The sequence below is a fragment of the Lepidochelys olivacea genome, assembly GCF_965140295.1.
Source record: "Lepidochelys olivacea isolate rLepOli2 genome assembly, chromosome: 3".
NCBI classification, from domain to species: domain Eukaryota; kingdom Metazoa; phylum Chordata; order Testudines; family Cheloniidae; genus Lepidochelys; species Lepidochelys olivacea.
Window position 1 is genome coordinate 197890470 of NC_140413.1, and position 21540 is coordinate 197912009.

At 39.4% G+C, this 21540-nt stretch overlaps 1 protein-coding gene across 3 annotated transcripts in view; it reads left to right on the top strand.

Moving 5' to 3' along the window:
- The window catches only part of KIF16B (kinesin family member 16B), a 243612-nt gene that overhangs the window by 64452 nt on the left and 157620 nt on the right, over nucleotides 1-21540 (top strand). For all 3 annotated transcript variants that reach the window (XM_084622343.1, XM_084622344.1, XM_084622342.1), the window contains exon 12: nucleotides 2590-2649. In XM_084622343.1, the coding sequence (XP_084478469.1) occupies nucleotides 2590-2649 (60 nt within the window). The remainder of the gene's footprint in view (nucleotides 1-2589; nucleotides 2650-21540) is intronic.

Genomic DNA, 21540 nt, shown 5'->3' on the forward strand with positions numbered 1-21540 from the left:
TTCTTCACACATATTAAAAAGGGTAAAGCTGTTCTATAACTGAATGGCTGCAATAGTGAATTTGATTCTACAGGTCTAAAGACTTTGTTACCATATTTAAATTGGCTAGTTCATAGTAGTTCTCTTGAAGGAATTAATTGCTGTGTTAGAGAAACTATTTTAAACAACTCATGTGCATTAAAAATTCTCCAGAAATGGTGAAGGTAGAGGTGATGAGCATCAGGATTCCCTTATATTTTTTTCTTTAAAAAACAAAAGAAAATATTGACAAGACTAATATTCTGATTGTCAGCATTCTGGACCTAGGTGGCACAGTGGAGAGAAGTATTATCTTTTCCTCTCTGAGTTTAAATCCTAGGTTACAGGTGAAAATGAGCTACTCATTTCATTTATAATTTCAACTTATTCCCTGGTGGACAGTGGACCATATTATGTAACTACCACACAGTGCATCTTAATTTGTAGCCTGTCCACAAATAAAGCCGACTGTGAAACTGAAGGATATGGTTGCAAATCAAGATGGAGGTAATTTGGGCAGAGCTGTGAAGGGAAGCATTGCTATTTGTCCCTCCAAGTACATGATCAATTTACATATAAATCTTAAAGGAGACAGAAGCAGTTAGTCTTGAGTTTAAGCATTTCATCACTTGAAAGTAGATTCAGGTAGTAAAAGATGTATAAACTTAATTCCACGGTGAAAAAATCAAGAGAAGTAATTATCAAATATTGCTTGGGAATAAAAGACAGTGTCCGAGGACAGTGAACAATTTATACTGACTACATCCTTGTATGCATTATGTCAGCTATTTAGAGAGCCTGGGATAAGTGCTTTTTATGTATATAAATCAAAGAAATATAGCCTTCATCAGGGATTTCAGTTTTGAAATTTAATTTTTATCATAGGGAATAAGGTAACATGACAGGTTTGTCTTTGTACAGATATGCAGAGTTACACACGTCTAAGATTTCTTGAGCCATAATCTGACATATATTTATAATAGGCATTCTAGGATACTCTTATTATTAAGAATTTGAATTTTTTAAATTTAAGTATATAAACACTTCAAATAAAAAGATTTATACTCTTTAGTTTTTGTTCCTTGATTTTACATAGTCTTAAAGTGAATATAAATCCCATGCATTGGAGAGTGGAAACATAAAAATACAGTAAAAGCTGTGTTATCTGGCACTTTACCAGCCAGAAAGCTCTATAAACTGGCATTTCTGATCTTCATTGAAAGTCCAATTTATAGTCCGGTTAGCGCGGGGATGGCAGGCTCCCTATGTGGCTCCGCATGGCTCCCCGGAAGCGGCGACATGTCCCTGCTGCTCCTAGGCAGAGGAATGGCCATGAGGGGTTCAGAGTGTGGGAGGGGGTGTGCGGTGCAGGCTCTGGGAGGGAGTTTGGCTGCAGGAGGGGGCTTGTGGCCGGGGGTTGGGGTTTCGGGGTGCCGGATCTGGGAAGTGCTTACCTCAGGCGGCTCCCTGCTAACGGTGACATGTCTCCGCTGCTCCTAGGCGGAGATGTGGTTAGGTGGCTCTGTGTGCTGCCCTGCCCTGTGTGTTGGCTCCGCAGTTCCCATTGTCCAGGAACCATGGCCAATGGGAGCTGTGGGGGTGGTGCCTGTGGGCGGAGGCAGCATGCAGAGCCGCCTAGCTACCCGTCCACCTAGGAGCAGCAGGGACATGTCGCTGCTTGTGGGGACCTGCCTGAGGTGAGTGCCACCTGGATTTGGCACCCTGCAGCCCTCCTGCGCCCTAACCCCTTGCTCCGAGCCCCCTCCCGCAGCCAATCTCCCTCCCTGAGCCCCCTCCCACACCCAGACCCTTACTCTTACACCCTCTTAGTTAACCGGAATTTTTCTGGCACCCCCCCATTCCTCCAACATGCCAGATCAGAAAGCTTTTACTGTACCACAAAAACATTTCTGTAATTATTAGCTTTTGTAAACCTTTTTGGACAACGTATGGCCTGAATCATGACTACTCTTACCTTACCTTGCATAATCACAGTGACAGTTGATTCTAAAATTATTCCAGTTCATTATAAAATTTGGGTATAACCTTTAACTCATTCTGTGGCTGTAGATTTCATAGGATTGACTAAGCACGGCACGTAATAAATCCTTTTATTTGTTCAGAAATTACCTGCCATTATTTTAAATGACCATCCCTTTACATCCTTGTTCTTATGAAACATTACAAATTGGAGTTTTCACTACATCCTTTGTAATCTTAAATATCTTTTCCTTTCTAAAAAGATGAAAAATCAGAGTTATGATAGCCTATTGTTTTTGTCGTCTTGCTGTATATTTGGCAAATAATTATTACAAACAAATCCGTAAGTAGCACAGTGGCCACTTAAACAGGGGAAAGTTTAAGTGGCCACTGTAACAGATTGTGGTGAAATTGAATTATTATCCCAATATTAGAAGTGGAATCAGTTGCAGGGAGCAACAAACTTGGCAAATATTTGGCATTTTAAGTTGTTCTCTGAAATTTTGTGCCAAGCCCTTTGTGAGAGTAAGTGTGGTATTTCAAACAAGACTAGTTTAATATAGGATGTTATCTTTTTGTTTTATTTCATAGGTACAAGAGCTGACCAAAGAGTGGACAAACAAGTGGAATGAAACCCAAAATATTCTAAAAGTAAGGATCAGTTAAATGCACCATTTTCTCATTTGACATTTTAAGTAAACTTGTAGAAATGCATTTTTTTTTCTTTAAAATAGGGTACTGGAGTTAACTGTTGTATTCTATTTTAAATGTTGTGTTACCAAAAAAAAGTGTGTGTGTGTGAACGTCAGTCTGACTTGACTATTTTGAAAATAGCTTTTTGCGTAAAAGCTCATGAATTTTTATATTTTCAAATAAAATTTAATAGGCCTACAGCACAACCTGTTCAATTATTTTACTGATGCTGGATCATTTCCATCTTGGACTTTGCCAAAAGGGAGATCTGTTTTGAATATTTCAAACATTTAATCTGCTTTTACTGAGCTCTGTGAAAAGAAACCACCTTCTGCTTTTCTCTGTCCTTTGTGTGGTGACCTCCCATGGCAGTCGGTGGCACAGTTACTATATATATTATGTTAGTGGATACTGAGACAGGTTTTGGAATTTCTGAGTGGCTAAGTTTAGGTTCCAGATTTGCTTTTTAGCTTTATTTCAGTACTAATGTAGTAGTGTTTAGCAGAAATTGTTGAAAGATTTCCTTCCAATCTATGTTACCATTATATCCAATCTTAGACTATCCAAGCTTAATTAAATACTTGTTCAAATTTTTTATTCTCCCCCTTATGTCTGCTGCTGCCAGCTTTTGTAAAGACTGGCCATCTAGATTTGTATGAAAACATTAGGGGGAAAGTGGTACAATTATTTGACAGCATGCCCACTAAGAAAAAGCACATCTTATTCTAAAATAGCTTATAAAATTGGAAGAGACTTTCAATGGGACTTGTGCTTCTGAATCTCTTAGGTGCTTTTGAAAACATCACCCAGAATAGGTGTTCTCTGTGTAATCTTTTATTACAAATTCTGTTTATAATCTGAATTGCTAAACCTTAATCTAAATCTCTTGCCTCATTCTATCTACATAGGTTTTCTAGTGCTAGTTGACTATTGATGAGTGACACTTTGAACTGCTATTTTTAACAGACTAATTTTCTGATGTTATCAGTCCAAAGTATAAGAATCTCTCTCTCCACTTGATCTCTCACACGATAAACCATAGCATTTCTTGCCAAACACCTTTAGTTGATCGATTAAATTAAATCTTAAAATTTTAGTCTAGTACTTGTTTAGTCCTATCTATATACATATGCTGAATGCACAGTTGCTGATGAGTTCTGAAAATAACACAAGCAAATAATTGAAGAGGAGATCCCAGAATTCTATCTTATGACCCTGATGTGAGCCTTTTTTTTTCTTCTCTTATTGATTTTGCTATGCATCACTTTTTGATTCCTTAGCTTCAGTATTTCATAGTTCATCCCTGGGCCTTTTACTCATTATCTGACTAGCCATGCTTCAAAATAAAATACAGGTAATTTGGAGTGTGGTACAGAATTGGAAACTGCCTGGCAGATGCTTTGACAAAATGGACTAATTTTGTTTAATGTCTGTCTGGAAATTGAGCTGGGACTTCATATGTACATATTCCTCAGAGATTTTTGTTCCAATTTTTCCACTGTTAGGTTTCTCCATGGTATCCTACACAGAGCTCTGTGTAAGATCGAAAGTTTGTCCCTCTCACCAACAGAAACCGGTCCCATACAAGATGTTACCTCACCCACCTTGTCTCTCTAATTTGACTAGCAGCAATCATCAAAATACTCCTGTCCTTGGAAAAATGGAAATCTATAAAAAGATTTGCTGGTTTATCTGCTGTGTTTTACACCACCTTAATAAAGAAATTGATTTTCTGTAATATTAATATTAAAGATATTCACATGTATTGGGAAAAATGAAATTGAAATTTATTTTTAAAAATTATGGGCCAAAATAAAAGAACAAATTAGAACACCTCACATATGGGCTTTAGAACAGTCACTGGCTCCCCACCTAATCGCAGATCCAATTCTAAGTTCGATCCTAATCTACAAAACCCTGGGTAGGCTGGGACCTGGGAATAGTAGAGAGAGTTTTTCCCACCAACAATCCATCCATCCATACAGCTGCATTCATTGAAGGTTAAAAAACTATTGAATGGAATGTTGATAATAAAAGGTCCTAAGAACAGAATTCACTACCAAAAGAGATTAGAATGGGCCCAAATTTTACAATATTTGGTGCATGTTACAGAACCCTATCTCCTCTCAGGCCTTCCCCATTATACCAGAGCTGAATTTTCAGGTATTCCTCCAAAGCTTTTCTCTATCTTCTATAGTACAGTGATACTTGAACTGTGGTTTACTGAGCATTCCAGGTAATCTTTGGAGTTGATTTTTGTCACAAAAGTGAAGCATTTGTCAGTTGTCAAGCAGAAATGTTTCCTGCTCTATAGAAGTAGCGTTGGACCCTTCTGGACTTCCAGCTCCCAAAGGTTCTTTTTGAGAGTGCAGAAAACTGAATACTCCTTTATATTTTTTGCAGCTGCTTATTGTATGCCTTTTCTAGCTGTCCTTTTGATGTAAATTCAGACTTGATCAACTTTGCCAAAGAAACATAATTGGAGGGCTTGCAAATATATGAGACAGCAGAATTAACCTAGCACAGTGACCTAGGAAAGTTAATAGTAGGAAATGCGTGCAAAGACCAGTATTGATACTAATACAACGTGCAGTCCTACACCTAGGAAGAGGAAATAAACATCACAGATCCAAAATATGGAGACAACAACCCAAAGCCACACCCATTCCATCGAAGAAGCTTATTTCCACCCTGTCTTTAAAGGTTTCCCAAAATCATGTTGTTAGGATTTGGGGTATTGAGAAGGGAATATTCCACTAGAAGTTTATCTATAGGGGTAGTTCAAAATGTATATGGGAATTGAAGCTGGTGCAGAGTTCAGTGGCCTGCTTGGAAAGTGGTGTTTGTTATGAGCTTTATGACCTGCACATGTTTTCTGGTTTCTGGATTGAAATTTTTTTCCAGCTGTTGTTGATTATTGTTGATGGCCTCAGGGCTGCCCTGCAAGTGTCCCCTCACCTTAGTTTCCTTCTTCAAATAAACTTAGAACTGCCTTTTGGAGTATATAAATAGGCTTTTTATGGGATTAATTTATTATCAACAGTCCCACTACCATAAACCAGAATCTCCCCAGCACAGTCCAAATAGTACATTCATCACAACAATCCAGCATCAAGTATGGCTTCGGCATCTCCCACAGTGCCCCAGCTGAGCCCCTTTAGCAGGTGTATTTCTCTGCCCTGTGTCCTTCTCGTGTAGAGTTCTAGCTTTTGCCTAGAGACATCAGTGGGCTCATTCCCTCTATCATTCCCCATCTTCAGTCCTTTCCACCCTCTGGCTTCAGCTCTCCAGCTCAGAAAGCCAGCAGACCTCTCCCTCTGCTGCTCTTAGTTGTTAGACCCAGGTTCTCTGGCCTGGGGAAGTTTGTGGGTGACCCCCTGACTGCTTTCTGCTTTCATCAGTCTGATCTGGCTCCACTGCTCAACGAGGGAACTCCCTCATTCAGGAGCATCCCTTCCCTGAAGCTCCCAGCCCATATCTGCCCTTCCTCTGAGGTTTCTTTACTCTCATGACTGGACTGTCTTTCTTCTCTTAATTCTGGGTTCTAAACTTTCCCTCTAAGCTCCTTCTCAGGACTCTGGACTTCTATTTATAACTGCCAGAGGCAGCCCCACCTTCCTGTTACACCAAACTAGGCGCACCTGGACTGGTACAGGAGAGCTGAGCCTAATTTCGTTTAAGGGGCCAGCTATCCTGTTGTTATGACCTATAAAGCCCTAAATGTTGTGGGGGACACTATGTTGAAGGACTTGTCTACACAAACAGTGAGCCCACCACAAACTGGGGCATGAATCTAAGCCCTACTAGCCTGTCTCATGCTAATCATTCGTTAGTGTGCTTTGATCTAGTCCCATTTCAAAATGGGGTAGATCAAAGCAAGCTAAGGAACGTAACTTAACAGTGGCCACATGAACAGTTAATGTGCAGCAGGCTAGTGCAGAGTAGATTCACACTCCAGTTTGCAGTGGACTAACTGTTTATGTAGACAAGCTGTAAGAGACTTTCTGTGATGTATTGCTAAAGTTTCAATCAGCAGGGCATTCTCCATTAAAGCCTTTGGAAGTTGTTTCTTCTCCAGGTCTGGAAGAGCCCATGTTCTTTCATCTTCAGGGTGTAAGGCTCACCTTTTCTCCCTTGCTGGGTGGGGGTGAGGTTTGATTCCTATGTGGACTCTGTGAGAAAGTCAGTTAACTTGTTATGCTTATATTGTTGCTGGGTTATTTGATTTAGTCTGGGGTAGCATGTCTGTTTTTTGTGTATTTTTAGGAGATTATTGGAGAGCTCAGAATTGGGTGGGACTTTTACTGTAGTTTTGTAAACTCTTGAAGAAATAAAATATTAAAATGTTTGAGAACTCTCTCCTGTCATGTATGGAAAAAAATGACATTATATTGAAAATGACTCCCATATCCATTATCAAATGTTGGATAAGGAGAGGTAAAAAGATCAAAAAAAGTCATGTAATACTAAATGTGGAAAGGGAAACAAAATGGCAATAAAATGTCAGTGTTGGGAAGTTAAGCTTTCAAAAGTTAGGAACCTCCAAAAACAGAGTTTTCCCCACAGCTTGATCTTGGCTATATTATATCCTGTATATTTTATAGCCTATGTTATTACCGTCATGTATCAATTTACACTTTACAAGAAAAATAGGATTGAAAATGTCACATCTGTGAAAAAGGCAAAGTTAGAGTTGCAGTGGAAACTTACTTTTTTTTTTTTTTTTTTTTTTTTTTTTTTACAATTTCTTGACTTTTTTGAGAGCTTGAGTTCCCTCCCAACTTTAAAATGTTGCTTTAGTACAGCGGTCAGCAACCTTCGGCACACAGCCCATCAGGATAATCTGCTAGCGGGCCATGAGACATTTTGTTTACATTGACTGTCTGCAGGCACGGACCCCCGCAGCTCCCAGTGGCCGCGGTTCACCGTTTCCAGCCCATGGGAGCTGTGTGAAGCGGCAGGCTGCAGGGAAGTGCTGATCTACACTACAGCTGTAAATCGACCTAAGTTATGCTACTTCAGATGCTCTCCTGATGACGTACCTTATGCTTCTCGGGGAGCTGGAGTGCGGAAGTCGATGGGAGAGCGCTCTGCCGTCGACTTTGTGGGTCTTCACCAGACCCGCTAAATGGAACTGCTGCATCTATTGCAGCAGCTCTGACCTAGGTGTAAGTATAGACACGGCCAAAGTCAGGGTCTGTTTTAGCACCCCGTGTCCCAGCAGTTGTCTTGTTTCTGGGAGGGTTGTGTGGTGGTGAGTTGAATCTAGTGTTGAGAAGCCTTGTTTACACTGTGGACTTTTTGAAATTCTCCCACTGCTTCAAGCATTAGGGAAATTGATTGGTGGTAGAGCTGGGTCTCCCAACTTTATCACATCTTATGATATGTGATGTTTTTCTTTAATCCAATTCACCAGAAAGTGTGGTGATGAAATGGAAATCTCAGTGTTTTGGGGTTTTTTTTAAGTAAGCTCCTAGCTCTTGTGTTTGGGGAGAAAAGCTTCAAAAATGAATCTAAAATTCACTGTCTTAAACTCATAAGATTTTAAAAATAATCTCATGGTGTTTGGAGGCCTGACTCAAGATTATTGGAGACTGGGGTTGTCAATGTTGTAGAACAGTAATGGTAGAATTTAGAAAAATCCTGATGTAGACACAGCCTAAGGGAACTAAGCAGATTCAACCCAAGGCTTTTCTCCCTCTCCATGGTGCTTCAAGGGAAGATGCCCTGTCAGGGAACACAGGTTTTTGGGGAGCCCTGCCTCTGGGAAAAGCAGGGGAGAAAAGAATCTGGGCAGTAACTTCTAGTGGTAATGTAAATCCATTGTCCTACCTGCTACCTTCTTCCAGTTACCTTCCTCCTCCCCCTACTTCCTCAAGTAATAGGGGTTAATTGTCCATTCTTTCTTAAACAAGGTTCATCTGCTGCTTATCCTGGGTTAGGAGGTACGTTTTTCTGATTCTTCCATTGGTACCTGATGGTAGATGGTGCTGGAGTGTTTCCTGGTTCCCTCCCTTTTTAATCCAGTTTTCGGGTGCCTGAGAGTGCTTGATCCTCTTCCTTCCACCCAAGCTAGCTCTACAGAGGTTCCTGGTACTGCTTGCTCCCTGCCCTGTAGTGGCTGAAACTAACTGGTTTGTAGAACTAAATTGCTTTTTGCCCTTACATGCTCTACCACCCATTCTTCCAAAGCTGCTGAGCTTGTAAATTCCTGTCACCAAATATCTGTTGTTAACTACTGCTAACATATGTCCACTATATGCAGGTGTACGTCTAATATCCTAATGCTTTCTACTTTTTATTATGCTCAGTCCCACATTTTCCAATATTTAATGTTTTTAAAAGGATTTTTTTTCAGCCTTTAGCAGAGTGTACAGCTTCTTAAGGTCTATTCACACATCCAATTTGAAATATTCAAATTTGGAAGTTTTTGTATTATCTTCACAATACATCATTAATGTTTAACTCCACAATGATTGATGGGATTTTACTCAAACATTCTAAAATGGAGACCAAGTATAGAAAATTTCAATCTAAATGATGAATGCTTCAGAAAGTTGTTAGCATATGAAAATAAAACTCGAAAATGTTTTGCAGCACCATAGCAGTTGTAACAGCTATAATGCTGTGTGTGTAACTTAAACTTGAGCATCACAGTGTTCTGCCTGCATATTGCATGCAGCTATATAACGTGTTTACTATTTCGTTCTTTCTGCTCTGCGTTTTTGTAGGATTCATATGTTTAATATGTATCACTAATGATTTCCCACACTGAACTGTGACAGTGTGCTTATTCAAATTGAACATCATGAACTCTCTTGTCTGCTAGTCCTGCTAGTCTTTATAGAACTCTTTGGATTTGATTTTGGTCCCACCTAGTTTGGTATTGCACCCAAACTTTGGCATGTTGGGCCCAGTCATCCCAACTACCTCATGTGGACAGGGGCCAGATCAGATGTTTTTTGGGATGGGGGATATAAAGAGTGGGAGCAGCTAGTCTGGAGAGTGATTCTTTCTTCCCTTGATTCTGAGGAAGCCCCTTTGCTGGTAGATTGCAAGGGTTGGGCCCTAGTAATCAAGAAAAGCTTTGATTGTGTATTTTGGGGTGTATTATAGCTGCTATACGGATTTATACCTGCTGGGTATCTGACAGTATCCTACATGGCAATGGCCTGTAGCATTGGTGAGACACGTGAAAACCCTATTGGGGTAAGGGAGGATTTAAGAACAGTTTCATGAGAAAACACCATGGGAGCATAGCACTTAAGAGGGGCCATGCTAACATGTGGAGGGGTTGCCGTCACAGCTGTGCTGGGCTTCTGAAGATTCATATGGATCTTGGGTTGTCTGGTGATTTATAGAGCCAAACTCCCTCTTCATTATCTGTGATGGAAAGATTAGGAGGAAACTCCACAAATTGGCTTTTAGATATTTTCCCTATCTCTTCAGGAGCATCTGTTGCCTTTCTATCATGTTAGTTTCTTGGCATCATTAAATTCTGTCTAGAATGGAAAGCATTAGTTTTGATGCTGAGCCTTGTGGCTTTTCCATTCACTGGCATCCTTGTACTTGAAAACAGCTCACAGTAATTTAGTATTACAATCTGACTTTGTAATCTGGTTATAAGAATCTGCCCTTGGTCACTTTAGCTAATTCAAGGAGAATGCTTTTCATGCCATATTTAATAACCTTATGTATATGTTGTTAGTATTGTGTAAAATGTGGCTTTGAAATCCAAGTAGATTATGTTGATTGTTTAAACCCCATCTGCTTTGTGTCTTCTCCACAAATGTCATCAGCATTGTCAAGAGAAGACTTGCAAATTATGAAACAATGCTGCTTAATATTTGCTGTCATATTTTTAGGTGTCCTGTATCAACATCTCTTACTACCTTTTGAATTTTGCTTACATCAATGTCAGTCTTAAAGGTTTTGACTCTTGCCTGTTCCCGTTCTGAAAAATTAGGATTGTTTGCTCTCCTCTGTACTTGGCCTATTTACAATGTTTTATTAAAGATCAATTCTGAGTTCCATAATTTCTTTAGACCTCTTCTAAGCTATTAGTGTAACCCGACCAGCTGTCAACCTTTGCCTCTCTTCGTAGACTTTAATTGGCACAAAAGTCTTTTGATGTGGCGGCTGAGTTGTACTAAATATTTTCTCATATGCTTGTAGAGATCATTTCCCTTTCTGGAATCTTACTTTTGTCCACTTATTTAAAATTTCTTTCACTAACCTTTAGAAGTTCCACAAATCAGCTTTATCTTAAACTTCTTTAAATACATGAAGAAGATGGTGGTGATTTTTTTTCATTTTTTTCAACGTTGCTTCAGATTTCTTCTTTTCTTCGTTAGTGTTTGTGATACAAATCAGTTTCACACTTTCAGCTTTCTTCCCCTGCGTTTCACATGATTCTTGCACTCTTTTGCTGTATTTATATCTGAACCTTCCCCCCACACTCATTTAGCATCTAGGAGCCCTAGTCATGGATCAGGTCCCCATTATGCTAGGTGCTGTACAAACAACAAAACAGTCCCTGCCACAAAGATCTTGCAATTATAAGTATAAGACAAGAGACAATAGATGGAGACAGACCCCTTTTATTTCATTGTCCAATCTTTGGCCCCAACCTTGCAGTGAGCTTTATGTGGAAGGGTCCAGCTGACTTTTGTGGGGCACAGAGGTCTGCCTGCACAGAGTTCATTAAAAGACATGGTTCTATGTCCTGACTTCTTATGTAATGATCTCAGTCAGTTTAGTAGCCTTTTTTCCTGAGATCGCACTCTTGTTTAGGGACATAGCCATATTTTCATCAATAATACTAATTCTGCCTTAGTCCTTTACCACATGCTGTGCAAGGAAGATATTGAGCACCTATGTCTATACAATCTTGTTCTCTGTTGTGCCCTGGGGTTGTAATCTAGCCTAAAATCCCTTATTTTCCTTTAAAATCCTCATTCTTTTTCAGGACTGGGTGGGAGACGTGTTCCATTTTTTTCTTGTCCATGCTCCAAACATCTGTCAGTCTTTAAGTATTTATGCCTCACTCTCATCCTCCAAAGTTCGTGCAGCAACTTTCTTTCCACTAAGGAATGGATAAAGCTCACCTTAGAAACAATTAAATCCATTCCTAAATCAGGCTGCTTGGCAGTTGCAGACTCATGCAGACGCTCCCTTGACTTCTTAAGATATGAAATATAAGCACTGGAGATCTGCCTCTAGATAACTCTCAGCCCCAACCAATCAGGGTATTTGAATGATCAAGAGGCCAAAACTACTTTGGTTTTTTTTATAGAACACTGGGTATTGTTGGCAGGCTATTAATTTTCAGAATCACTTCCTTTCCCCTCTTGTTTATTTGCTAATATTTCCATAATAAACCCTGGCATGACTACCTTACGCTGATCCAGCCGAACTGCATTATATTAATAGCAATAACTGTGGTAACAATAGAAGCACAAGCAGGAATAAAGCACAGACTTAAAGCTGTTCCCTCTTCTCTCTCAACTCTTTTTTTAGTTGCTCAGTTAAAATGTACCCCTTCAACAAATATCCTGTCTGCTTACAAAGAGTCTTTGCCTCCATTTAGAACAATAATCAGCGGTCTACTTAACAGACTTCTAATACACAAGTTGTTCAAACTAATTAGGCTCTTAAAACCACAAGCCATAAAGCTAGCAATATATCTCACATTGCCAGCTGTTGATAGCAACTCATGATTGCAATGCCTATTTCGTGTTTGAATTACAATAATTGTGACGTGCACAGTGAGTGTCTTCAGCAAACAAAAAACGATTTTTAGCACAACTTCCATGAACTGCTAGCGTGCTAGAACCCTAATGCACAATGGGCTTAATAGTCAGAGTCCACTAATACACACTTCTTCTTTAAACCTACATAATTATTATATAATCACAAAATAAGACCTTAATTTTTGATGATTAATGTAATTTCTCATTCATTTTACGAGTCCATTAATCAGTTTTCACAGAGTATTTACAACACTTATTGTGTAAAGCCCTGATCCTACAAACACTTACAGAGGCATAATTTTGTGAGAAACTTCTCTTCAGTGGGACATGTGTTTAAGTGTTTGCAGGATCCAGGTGCTAAGTTGTAAATGTTTAGGAGCTGAATGAGCAGTGAGCATAATGATAGAGTACAGGGCCAGCCCTAGACCAAATGGCACTGTAGGCGAGGAGGATCTTCGGCGTCCCCCCATCCATTTGTTAAATTTTTGAATACCTTATTTTTTATTGCATTTGTAGCCCATTTCATGGCTTTGATGCACGATTAGCATGCATGATTTATCCCTGTCATATAAGACGATAAATTTGCTAGGATCTGTATATATTCATGCCATATATAAGCAAATAACAAAATTTGTTTCTGCTAAGCTTATAGAAACTTTTTAATTTTAAGAATTATTGAAATGTAGTAAAATGAAGAAATTGAACTGTGCACCAATATTGGGTGGACAAGTATTAAATAGCATTACAGTAGGTGCCAACCTCAGAATTTTAACCCTAGTCTTTTAGTTCCAAAGGTTGCTTTTCTTGTCTTTGTCCTTGTGAACTGAAGCAGTGTCAAGAGAGAGCCAAAGACTGGCCAATGGCATTTTCAAGTGATAAAATAGTAAGTGATGTCACTCTCTCATTGGCCATCATCGATCCAAAGTATGTTTTGATGAGCCTGCCCTTCGAAAAGCTGTGCTCACCATTTGTGACTGTGACTGGCAGCATAAGCAGAATCCTCAAAGCTATCCACATATTAGGAAAAGTGTCCTTCAGCTTTACATCATGAATGAATTGGAGAACTTGGAATGCAGAGTGCTTCCTGTGTGGCAAAATGTAATGGATGTTGTCCAGTTCAACATAGAGGTCTTGATCATTGGGGTCCGAACATTCCCCATGTGTCAGCATCCAGTGAAGATCCATGCAAATGTTCATGTATTTTCCTGTCCACCTTGCTAAGCTTACTAAGGTCATACAAAATTCCCCTGGGTCTTTTTGTAGTGCTTCATTTGTCCAAACCTTTCTTTGATGGACACTTGAGCAGTGTCAATGAGCAAGCAAAGAAACTCTCTCTTGAATTTTTCTTCCGAGCTTTCCATCGCCTCATCTCTGTCCTTGTAACCAAACTGTCTCTTCTTCTGAATACGAGTTTCCTTGAAGGCAGGCTCACCTCCTAAATTTCCTGCCATTTCTTTGGCAGCAGTGATGGCACCTTGAAGTCCTTTGTGTCTGTAGGTCACAACGAAATCAAGGCAGCTTCTTATCAAAGTAGAAGCTGTTGCAGTGTCCTTCGACTGAGTTTGTAATGCCTTGTTTACAGTGTTTACTTGGAACAGAATATCATTCCAAACCACAGTTGAGACTAGGAATTTGAAGTCAAAGATTTGGTTTGCCAGGCTTTGTGCCTTGTGTCAGATTTTGGCCTCGGCTTTACTCGACTGCCAGTTATATCAGGGAGTCATAAACCTCAGTCACTTGGTATTTCACTGGCCTTATGCTGTCAATGCGGCTCTCCCAGTGAGTGTCACTTAGCGATTTCACATTTAGATTTGTAAAATTGTCCATGAGGATCTTCCATCTGATAGCTGATGCTGAAAACAGGACGTATATCCTTTGCACTGCTGTGAAGAGAGATACTGAATCTAAAGAAGATGACGCAGCATATGACACAACCAGGCTGAAGGAATGGCAGCTACAAGGCATGAAGAAAGCTCTTGGATTCAGCACAAGGATCCTTGCGTGGATGCCACTGCTTCTTCCCTTCATGTTTAGGCCATTGTTGTAGCCTTGAAGTGGCAGTCCAGAAGCTTTATAAATGTTTTGAATGAGAATAAAATAAACAGTTCTGTTAGGCTTTTTCCAGTAGAGTCATCCACAGACCTGAAACAGATAGTGTTTCTTTATTTGGATACAGCCATCCTTGTCGCCTTCAAATCTTACTGTAAATGACATCTTTTCCCTGTGACTAATGTTGGGAGTTGTCAAGGTTCCTTCCCCACTCTGAACTCTAGGGTACAGATGTGGGGACCGGCATGAAAACCTCCTAATCTTACTTTTACCAGCTTAGGTTAAAACTTCTCCAAGGTACAAACTATTTTACCCTTTGCCCTTGGACTTCCACTGCTACCACCAAACGTTTATCTGGGTTTATTTTTATTAGGAAGGTGTTGTTTGGAAACGTCTTTCCCCCCAAATCCTCCCAACCATTGCACCCCACTTCCTGGGGAAGATTTGGTCAAAATCCTCACCAATTTGCATAGGTGACCACAGACCCAAACCCTTGGATCTTAAGAACAATGAAAAAAGCATTCAGGTCTTACAAGAAGAATTTTAATAGAAGTAAAAAGAATCACCTCTGTAAAATCAGGATGGTAAATACCTTACAGGGTAATTAGATTCAAAACATAGAGAATCCCTCTAGGCAAAACCTTAAGTTACAAAAAGACACACACACAGGAATATCCATTCTATTCAGCACAACTTAATTTCTCAGCCATTTAAAGAAATCATAATCTAACGCATATCTAGCTAGATTACTTACTAAGTTCTAAGACTCCATTCCTGTTCTGTCCCCAGCAAAAGCATCACACAGACAGACAGAGACCCTTTGTTTTTCTCCCTCCTCCCAGCTTTTGAAAGTATCTTATCTCCTCATTGGTCATTTTGGTCAGGTGCCAGCAAGGTTATCCTAGCTTCTTAACCCTTTACAGGTGAAAGGATTTTTCCTCTGGCTAGGAGGGATTTTAAAGGTGTTTACCCTTCCCGTTATATTTATGACAGGAGTGCAGTCCGTTATTACAGTGCAGTACTTTGCTTTGCCAAGCTGTATCAATGTGTTATCAAACACCTTCCTTGCTGTAAGGTGAATCAATTCATTTTGAATTGTTTTGCTGTAGTAATGGTCCATAGCTTCTTTACAAATTACTTGATGTAGGTTCTCATGCATGACATCGTCGTATTTCCCAAGGAGTTCTACCACACCAAGGTAATTACCATTCTGTTCAGTGAAGAACTTATCCGAGGAGCCCTGGAAAGCCAAATTATTCTTTGCTCCTCCAGTGCTGGGTTTCTACGTTAATAAAATGCGCTAGTTTCCTGTGACTCTGCATTTATTCATCTTGAGCATAGACTCAACCTCCATCCATTTGGAGAAGGCCGTAAAATGGCTGGGTGACTTTCATGTTGCTTCAGAGCATCAGCTAATTTATGCTAGTAATTTTACCCAGATAATACAAGCAACGATTTGTCATTCTTATAAAATATTTTGCAACAAAAACAGAAAACTTTTTCAGTTGATTTTGAGTAAACTAGCCAACTCACCATTCTGTAGTACTCTTTCGCAGTGTGACTTTGAGAAGTGTCGCTTCTGCTCATTTACTGGAAGCGTCATCCTCATTTTTGCCCAACCCATTCAAAATTGTATATTGGCAGTGTTTAGGATCGCCGGCCATAAAGCAGGATCTGATGTATCGATTTGTGGTGTGCAGTTTTTCTTACTGCTATTTCTGTCATCAGGAGAGAGAGATTCTTTTTTACTGTTTCTCTCCTTTTTATGTAAACCAGATTTTTCTTTGTCATTACTCTCCTTTTCATGTAAGTCACACTGTTCATCATTGCTCTCCTTTATGCCGCCAGGAAAACTGGATGATTCTCCATCACTTTCCTCACATTTCCATTCCTCATCTTCAGGTAAATCTGCTAATTCCTTAGTAATAGGACTTCCATCATTTACGCTTTGCTCATCATTTCTTCTGCAGTGGGATGATCACTACTGCCTAAAGCTCGGTCTATGTTTAGATATTTTCCCATCAGATTTGCCCTTTGCTGCAAACTAGATTGCAGTTGAGCTTTTTGCTTCCTGTACTGAGCTCTTGAATGCTGCTTTGGAGGCATCTTTTGTTTTCTTCAGGTAAAAACGGACAGTATTAGGGAGAGCAAAAGTCTGTTCCACAGTCTTAGAAAGTCATCAAACATTATGTGTTAAGCATGGCAAAAGAAGTAACAGTATTTCATTTATGTTGTTGTGTAGGTAGGGGTTCAATGAATATCTCTGGCATCTCATTAAATATGTCCTTTATTAGTCACTGCGTACACTCTTCAAGTCTTAAAACACAAGTACACTTCCACAATTACACAATAATACAAGGTTCACAGTGTGGCAGCTGAGCTCTCACTTACACTTCAGTTTGTTCTTATATCTCACTGACTGGTGATGCCTCTCCCTTTATATACCTGCGTGGACATGGCTGACAACATTCTAGGAGGTTCAAGGAAAATGTAGTTCACAGAAAATCTGAAAGGTTCCACGAGACTCTACAAACATCCCGAACATTCTAGAAGGAAGGTTAGTGAAAATGAATCCACATATGGAATACCTGAAACATTTTACTTCAAACATTCTACTTTCCCTTTTGTCGCTAACAACAAAAGAGACCCAGAGCCCGCAGCCCCCTAGGCCTGGTACCCCAGACGGTCACCTGGGTTGCCTGCATCTGTACCCGGTCCTGATAGAGTATATTTGTCAGCATACAGATGTTTACATTACTCTATTGACTTTTTTTGTACTCCGCTTTTGCATATGTTTGTGTACTTGAAAATATTGGAAGGAATAACTATTTCACTTAAACCTTAAATTGTTTCTGAAGATTTTTCAGATTTTAGCAATAAGTGAGTCTAGTTACCGTGAAACTGTTCTTGACTGACCTGTATTGGTTAGTGCACTTTAGTTAGCATGTTGAATGTAAAAAAAGTTATATTCCGAACATGATCATTCACTTTTAAAAGGACACAGTCAACATAAGTATCACACTATTGTCTGAACGTTTTTTTGCCTATTGTTACTTCTATAACTCGCAGAAATTATTTTTACATTTTTCAATTTGCTTTCTGTCTCTGATAACACTTTATGTACTGCCAGTTTGGCTATATCTCTTGCATAGGCACAGTTTTCTCTGTTTAGATCTTTAATAAAGTAATAGGCTGGAGAAAAACAAGTAAGAAATAAGAAAGTATGATTGTACAACTGTAAAAACTGGCAGGGAGATTCATGGGCAGGTTCTGTACTTGAAGCTTTTTTTTTTTAAATAACTAGATGTCAGGGTGATGGGATTTGTTTTTTCTGTTAGAAAACAAAAAAAAATGTATAATGTTGCATTTATCAAACTACATTTGTATTACAAAGACTGGTAAAGGTAGTTTGCATCAAATATAACTTCTTATTTACACATTATAAAATTTTCCCCATCAGTTACTTTGGAGGCTGTGGGGCAGGAAAGATGTTAGGGTTTTTTTAAGCTGTTAGCATTTATTTCTCAGTGTCTGTACCTTCTCAGTGGTAAAAACCCTACAAATTACCATAGCTTCCCCTTTTTTCTAAAAACCCATTTCAGTGCTTTTTTGTTTTTCAGCACTAGATGTCACTGTGGATATCAAAATCCACTTTCTGTGGCAGTTTAATTCACAGACATTTCAAGGTAAAATGGCTTGCAATATAATGACTGTAATTGCCATGTCGACATTCTTAAACAGAAGAACATGAGAATGCCAAAACAGTGCTTTGGGGACAAGTCCTGATGAATCCCACAAACGATTTTGATAGAAATGCTGTCTGAACAACAGTTTAAAAAACTGGGTAACATGATTATTTATAAATTCAGGATTATTGCAGCTTTTTGTGATCATTTTCAGCTATTTTTAAAAATACTGCAAGAGCTAAAAAGTTTGACTAATACTTCTTGAGCTGAAAACTTGAGACAGTATGTATTTACTTTCCACTTACAGTATCTTGTGGTTGGAAATGCCAATGGCACCGATATATATTTTCCATTTCTAACTGTTTTTTCAAACTTTTTTTTCTCATCCACTACATCAGCAGATTTATAATAATACTTTAAGTAGTTAAGATTTAATCTGTTTTTTTGCCTACTCCTTCTGATGTTCACTACCTGCATCTGGCAGTTGTGACAGAGGTGCTTTTACCAGAGTTGGCTGTTAACAATCAATTTTTGATCATTGTAAACCCTTGTGTAGACTGTTTTTTTTTTTCTGGTGATGACCTTTAATTCATATTTTTAGCTCTCCATTTTATTAGAAATGTATTCCTTGTACCTTGACAGGTTTCAGAGTAGCAGCCGTGTTAGTCTGTATCTGCAAAAAGAAAAGGAGGACTTGTGGCACCTTAGAGACGAACAAATGTATTTGAGCATAAGCTTTCGTGAGCTACAGCATGCATCTGATGAAGTGAGCTGTAGCTCACGAAAGCTTATGCTCAAATAAATTTATTCGTCTCTAAGGTGCCACAAGTTCTCTTTTTCTTTTTCCTTGTACCTGTGATCTCCTTCTCCCTCTCCCTCTCTGGCTTATCTTTATTTATAAAATCAAGTACTGTGGCAACACACATATTGATCACTTTCATGGGACTTACAGTTGAGAGAACTTGCGGTCATTAAAGAACACACAATTCTCCTACTCACCCAAAGCCTATATTGTTGAACTTGTTGTTCTAATGGGACCTGGTTTTATAGAGGGAGAGACATGAGAAATACCAAGATATCTTAAAAACTTGGGATGAAATAGTTCTGAAGTAGTTGTTCAGTGTGACACGTATAGAATAGAGGGTTATCGGATGTGTTTTACCAGCCCAGTATCTATTGTTCCACTACAAACTATACAGATTTTGAATGAGAGTTTGGACATAGATTATCCAAAACAATGTTCTCCTATACCAGCTGGATCTTTGGATGATATCATACCAATGCTTAATGCCTCACGGGATCATCTCACTTGCTGATTGCTGGTACTTATTCATATGCATATGTTAATAAGAGGGGAAAATAATATAGTAGATACAAGTATTGTAAAATAATTAGAAAAACATAAAGGATTTCAATTCTGCTCTTGGAGCATAGCATATTTCCTCTAGGAAAACACTTTCCTCCTCCTCACTGCACTCAACAATGATTTCTTGGTGCCTTGTCCAGTTTCAATATGGACTTGCATCTGTGAGGAGGAAGAGGAAAGGGAAATTGGGAGCTGACCTACCCATAGCTCTTACCCCAATACAAACATTACTGAAAGTGGCCCAGCCACCAGGGGAACATGGACTGCAGCAGTCAGAAGTGGATTTCAGAAGAAATAGTTGCCTGATTCCAAGTCTCCCCCGCCCAACTGAGTTGACCTTGTTAGGAAAACTCCCTTCTCTTTCCCCTTCAGCTGCCTGCAATGCCTTCTTGGTGCTCGGACCACTTCAAACTTCCCTTTTCTACTAGATAGTCGAACTCAGTGGTGTCTTACATTTCTGATTAGTTTTCATTTCAGGTTAAAGGGTTTCTTTAAGTTAAAACCACCTGGGCTATCGGAGAAGTACAGTTGGGAGTAGCAATTTCTGAACTCACCAGCAGTGGATTAGGGGCTGGATTGAATAAATTAGTTGATTCAGGCTGTGCATTCCAAAGAGGGCCCTCAAGTTTCTGGGAATGTCTGTGCTCCCAAGTGTCTGGCTGCCAGCCGCCTGCTTATGATTGGACCACTATGTTTGTGGATTATCTAGGCCATTCTTAGCCTTAATCCATCCCTGGGGATTGCATGCATTTTTCAAATGGGGGAGAGAGCTGCTTTGAAAATTCCTTTTACAGCCCAGATGCCACTTGTTCAGCAGTTTTTTCTGGGGATCTGGACTGCTTTTCCATTCATTTTCTTGTGGAAATCTGCTAAATTGAAAACAGAGTAAGCTCCTGATCTACCTTTTTTATTTTTTTAAAGAGAAGCAATAAACTGTCTGATAGCAGCCTATCTGCTAAAGAAGCAAAGCAGTAAGTGTTCTGGAGAGAAGCAGAGGAAAGAGGCGAAGTGGAACAGGCTATCTTATTTAGACTCGGGTATGGGAGGAAGAAGAAACTCGTAAACACTAACATTTCAAAAGAAAGATGTAAACACACACTTTCCCCCTCTCCTTTCAAATTAATTATTTCCAGTAGTTGTATAGAAATATCTGTTCAGTGAGATTAGTTTAAACTAATGTAAACTACCAGAGCCACTTCATTATATTCACATTCCAGGATGTGTTTAGTAGTTCAGTAATATACGACTTGGGGAGCTTAAATATATAATGCTGTATTGTACCTAATATGTGTATTAACTGGCAGCTAAGCATATCCTGGACTTGTATTGCGATTCTAATGCATTTAGAGACGAAGCTTTGGCCCTATACACTGCTCAAGTACATAGACTATGTTTATAACATCTGCTAGAGGATAAATGCACCTTTCAGATTGGCAATACAACCACTATCGCCACTACTGCAGCCTGAGAGTATTCCCAACTGGAGGAAGGGGAGATTTTGTGGTTAAGGCACTGGATTTAGGAGATCAACATTCAATTTCTGAGTGCCAGAGACTTCCTTTGTGAGTTTGGTCAAGTCACCTAATCTCAGGCTCAGTCTCCTCTTTGTGAGAAACATCAAAGATATGGTGGTGAGGACTAGATAGAAACTCTTATTGCCCCTCTCTCTCTACAGGGGATTTTGCCAGTGGACCCTCATAGTCCTGAATCCATCCCTCTCAAAGCACCACTGTAGGCTGAGGTCTAGGTAACTCCTTTGGAACATCACCGTGTAGCCCATGCTCTCAGTGTGTTGCTCAGTCTCCCTGAGCAGTGAGTGCAACTTCTGCTACATTCAGAGCAGGCAGGGAAGGAGGGAGATAAGGACTGAGAGAAGAATTTGAAGCTAACTACTGTAAACGTGTAATGGTGGCTTTCTAGAATAAGTACATTGGCAAAAGAAATAAACAAAGGAAACTAGTGAAATATTTGCAAAATTTAACTTTTAAAATGAGAA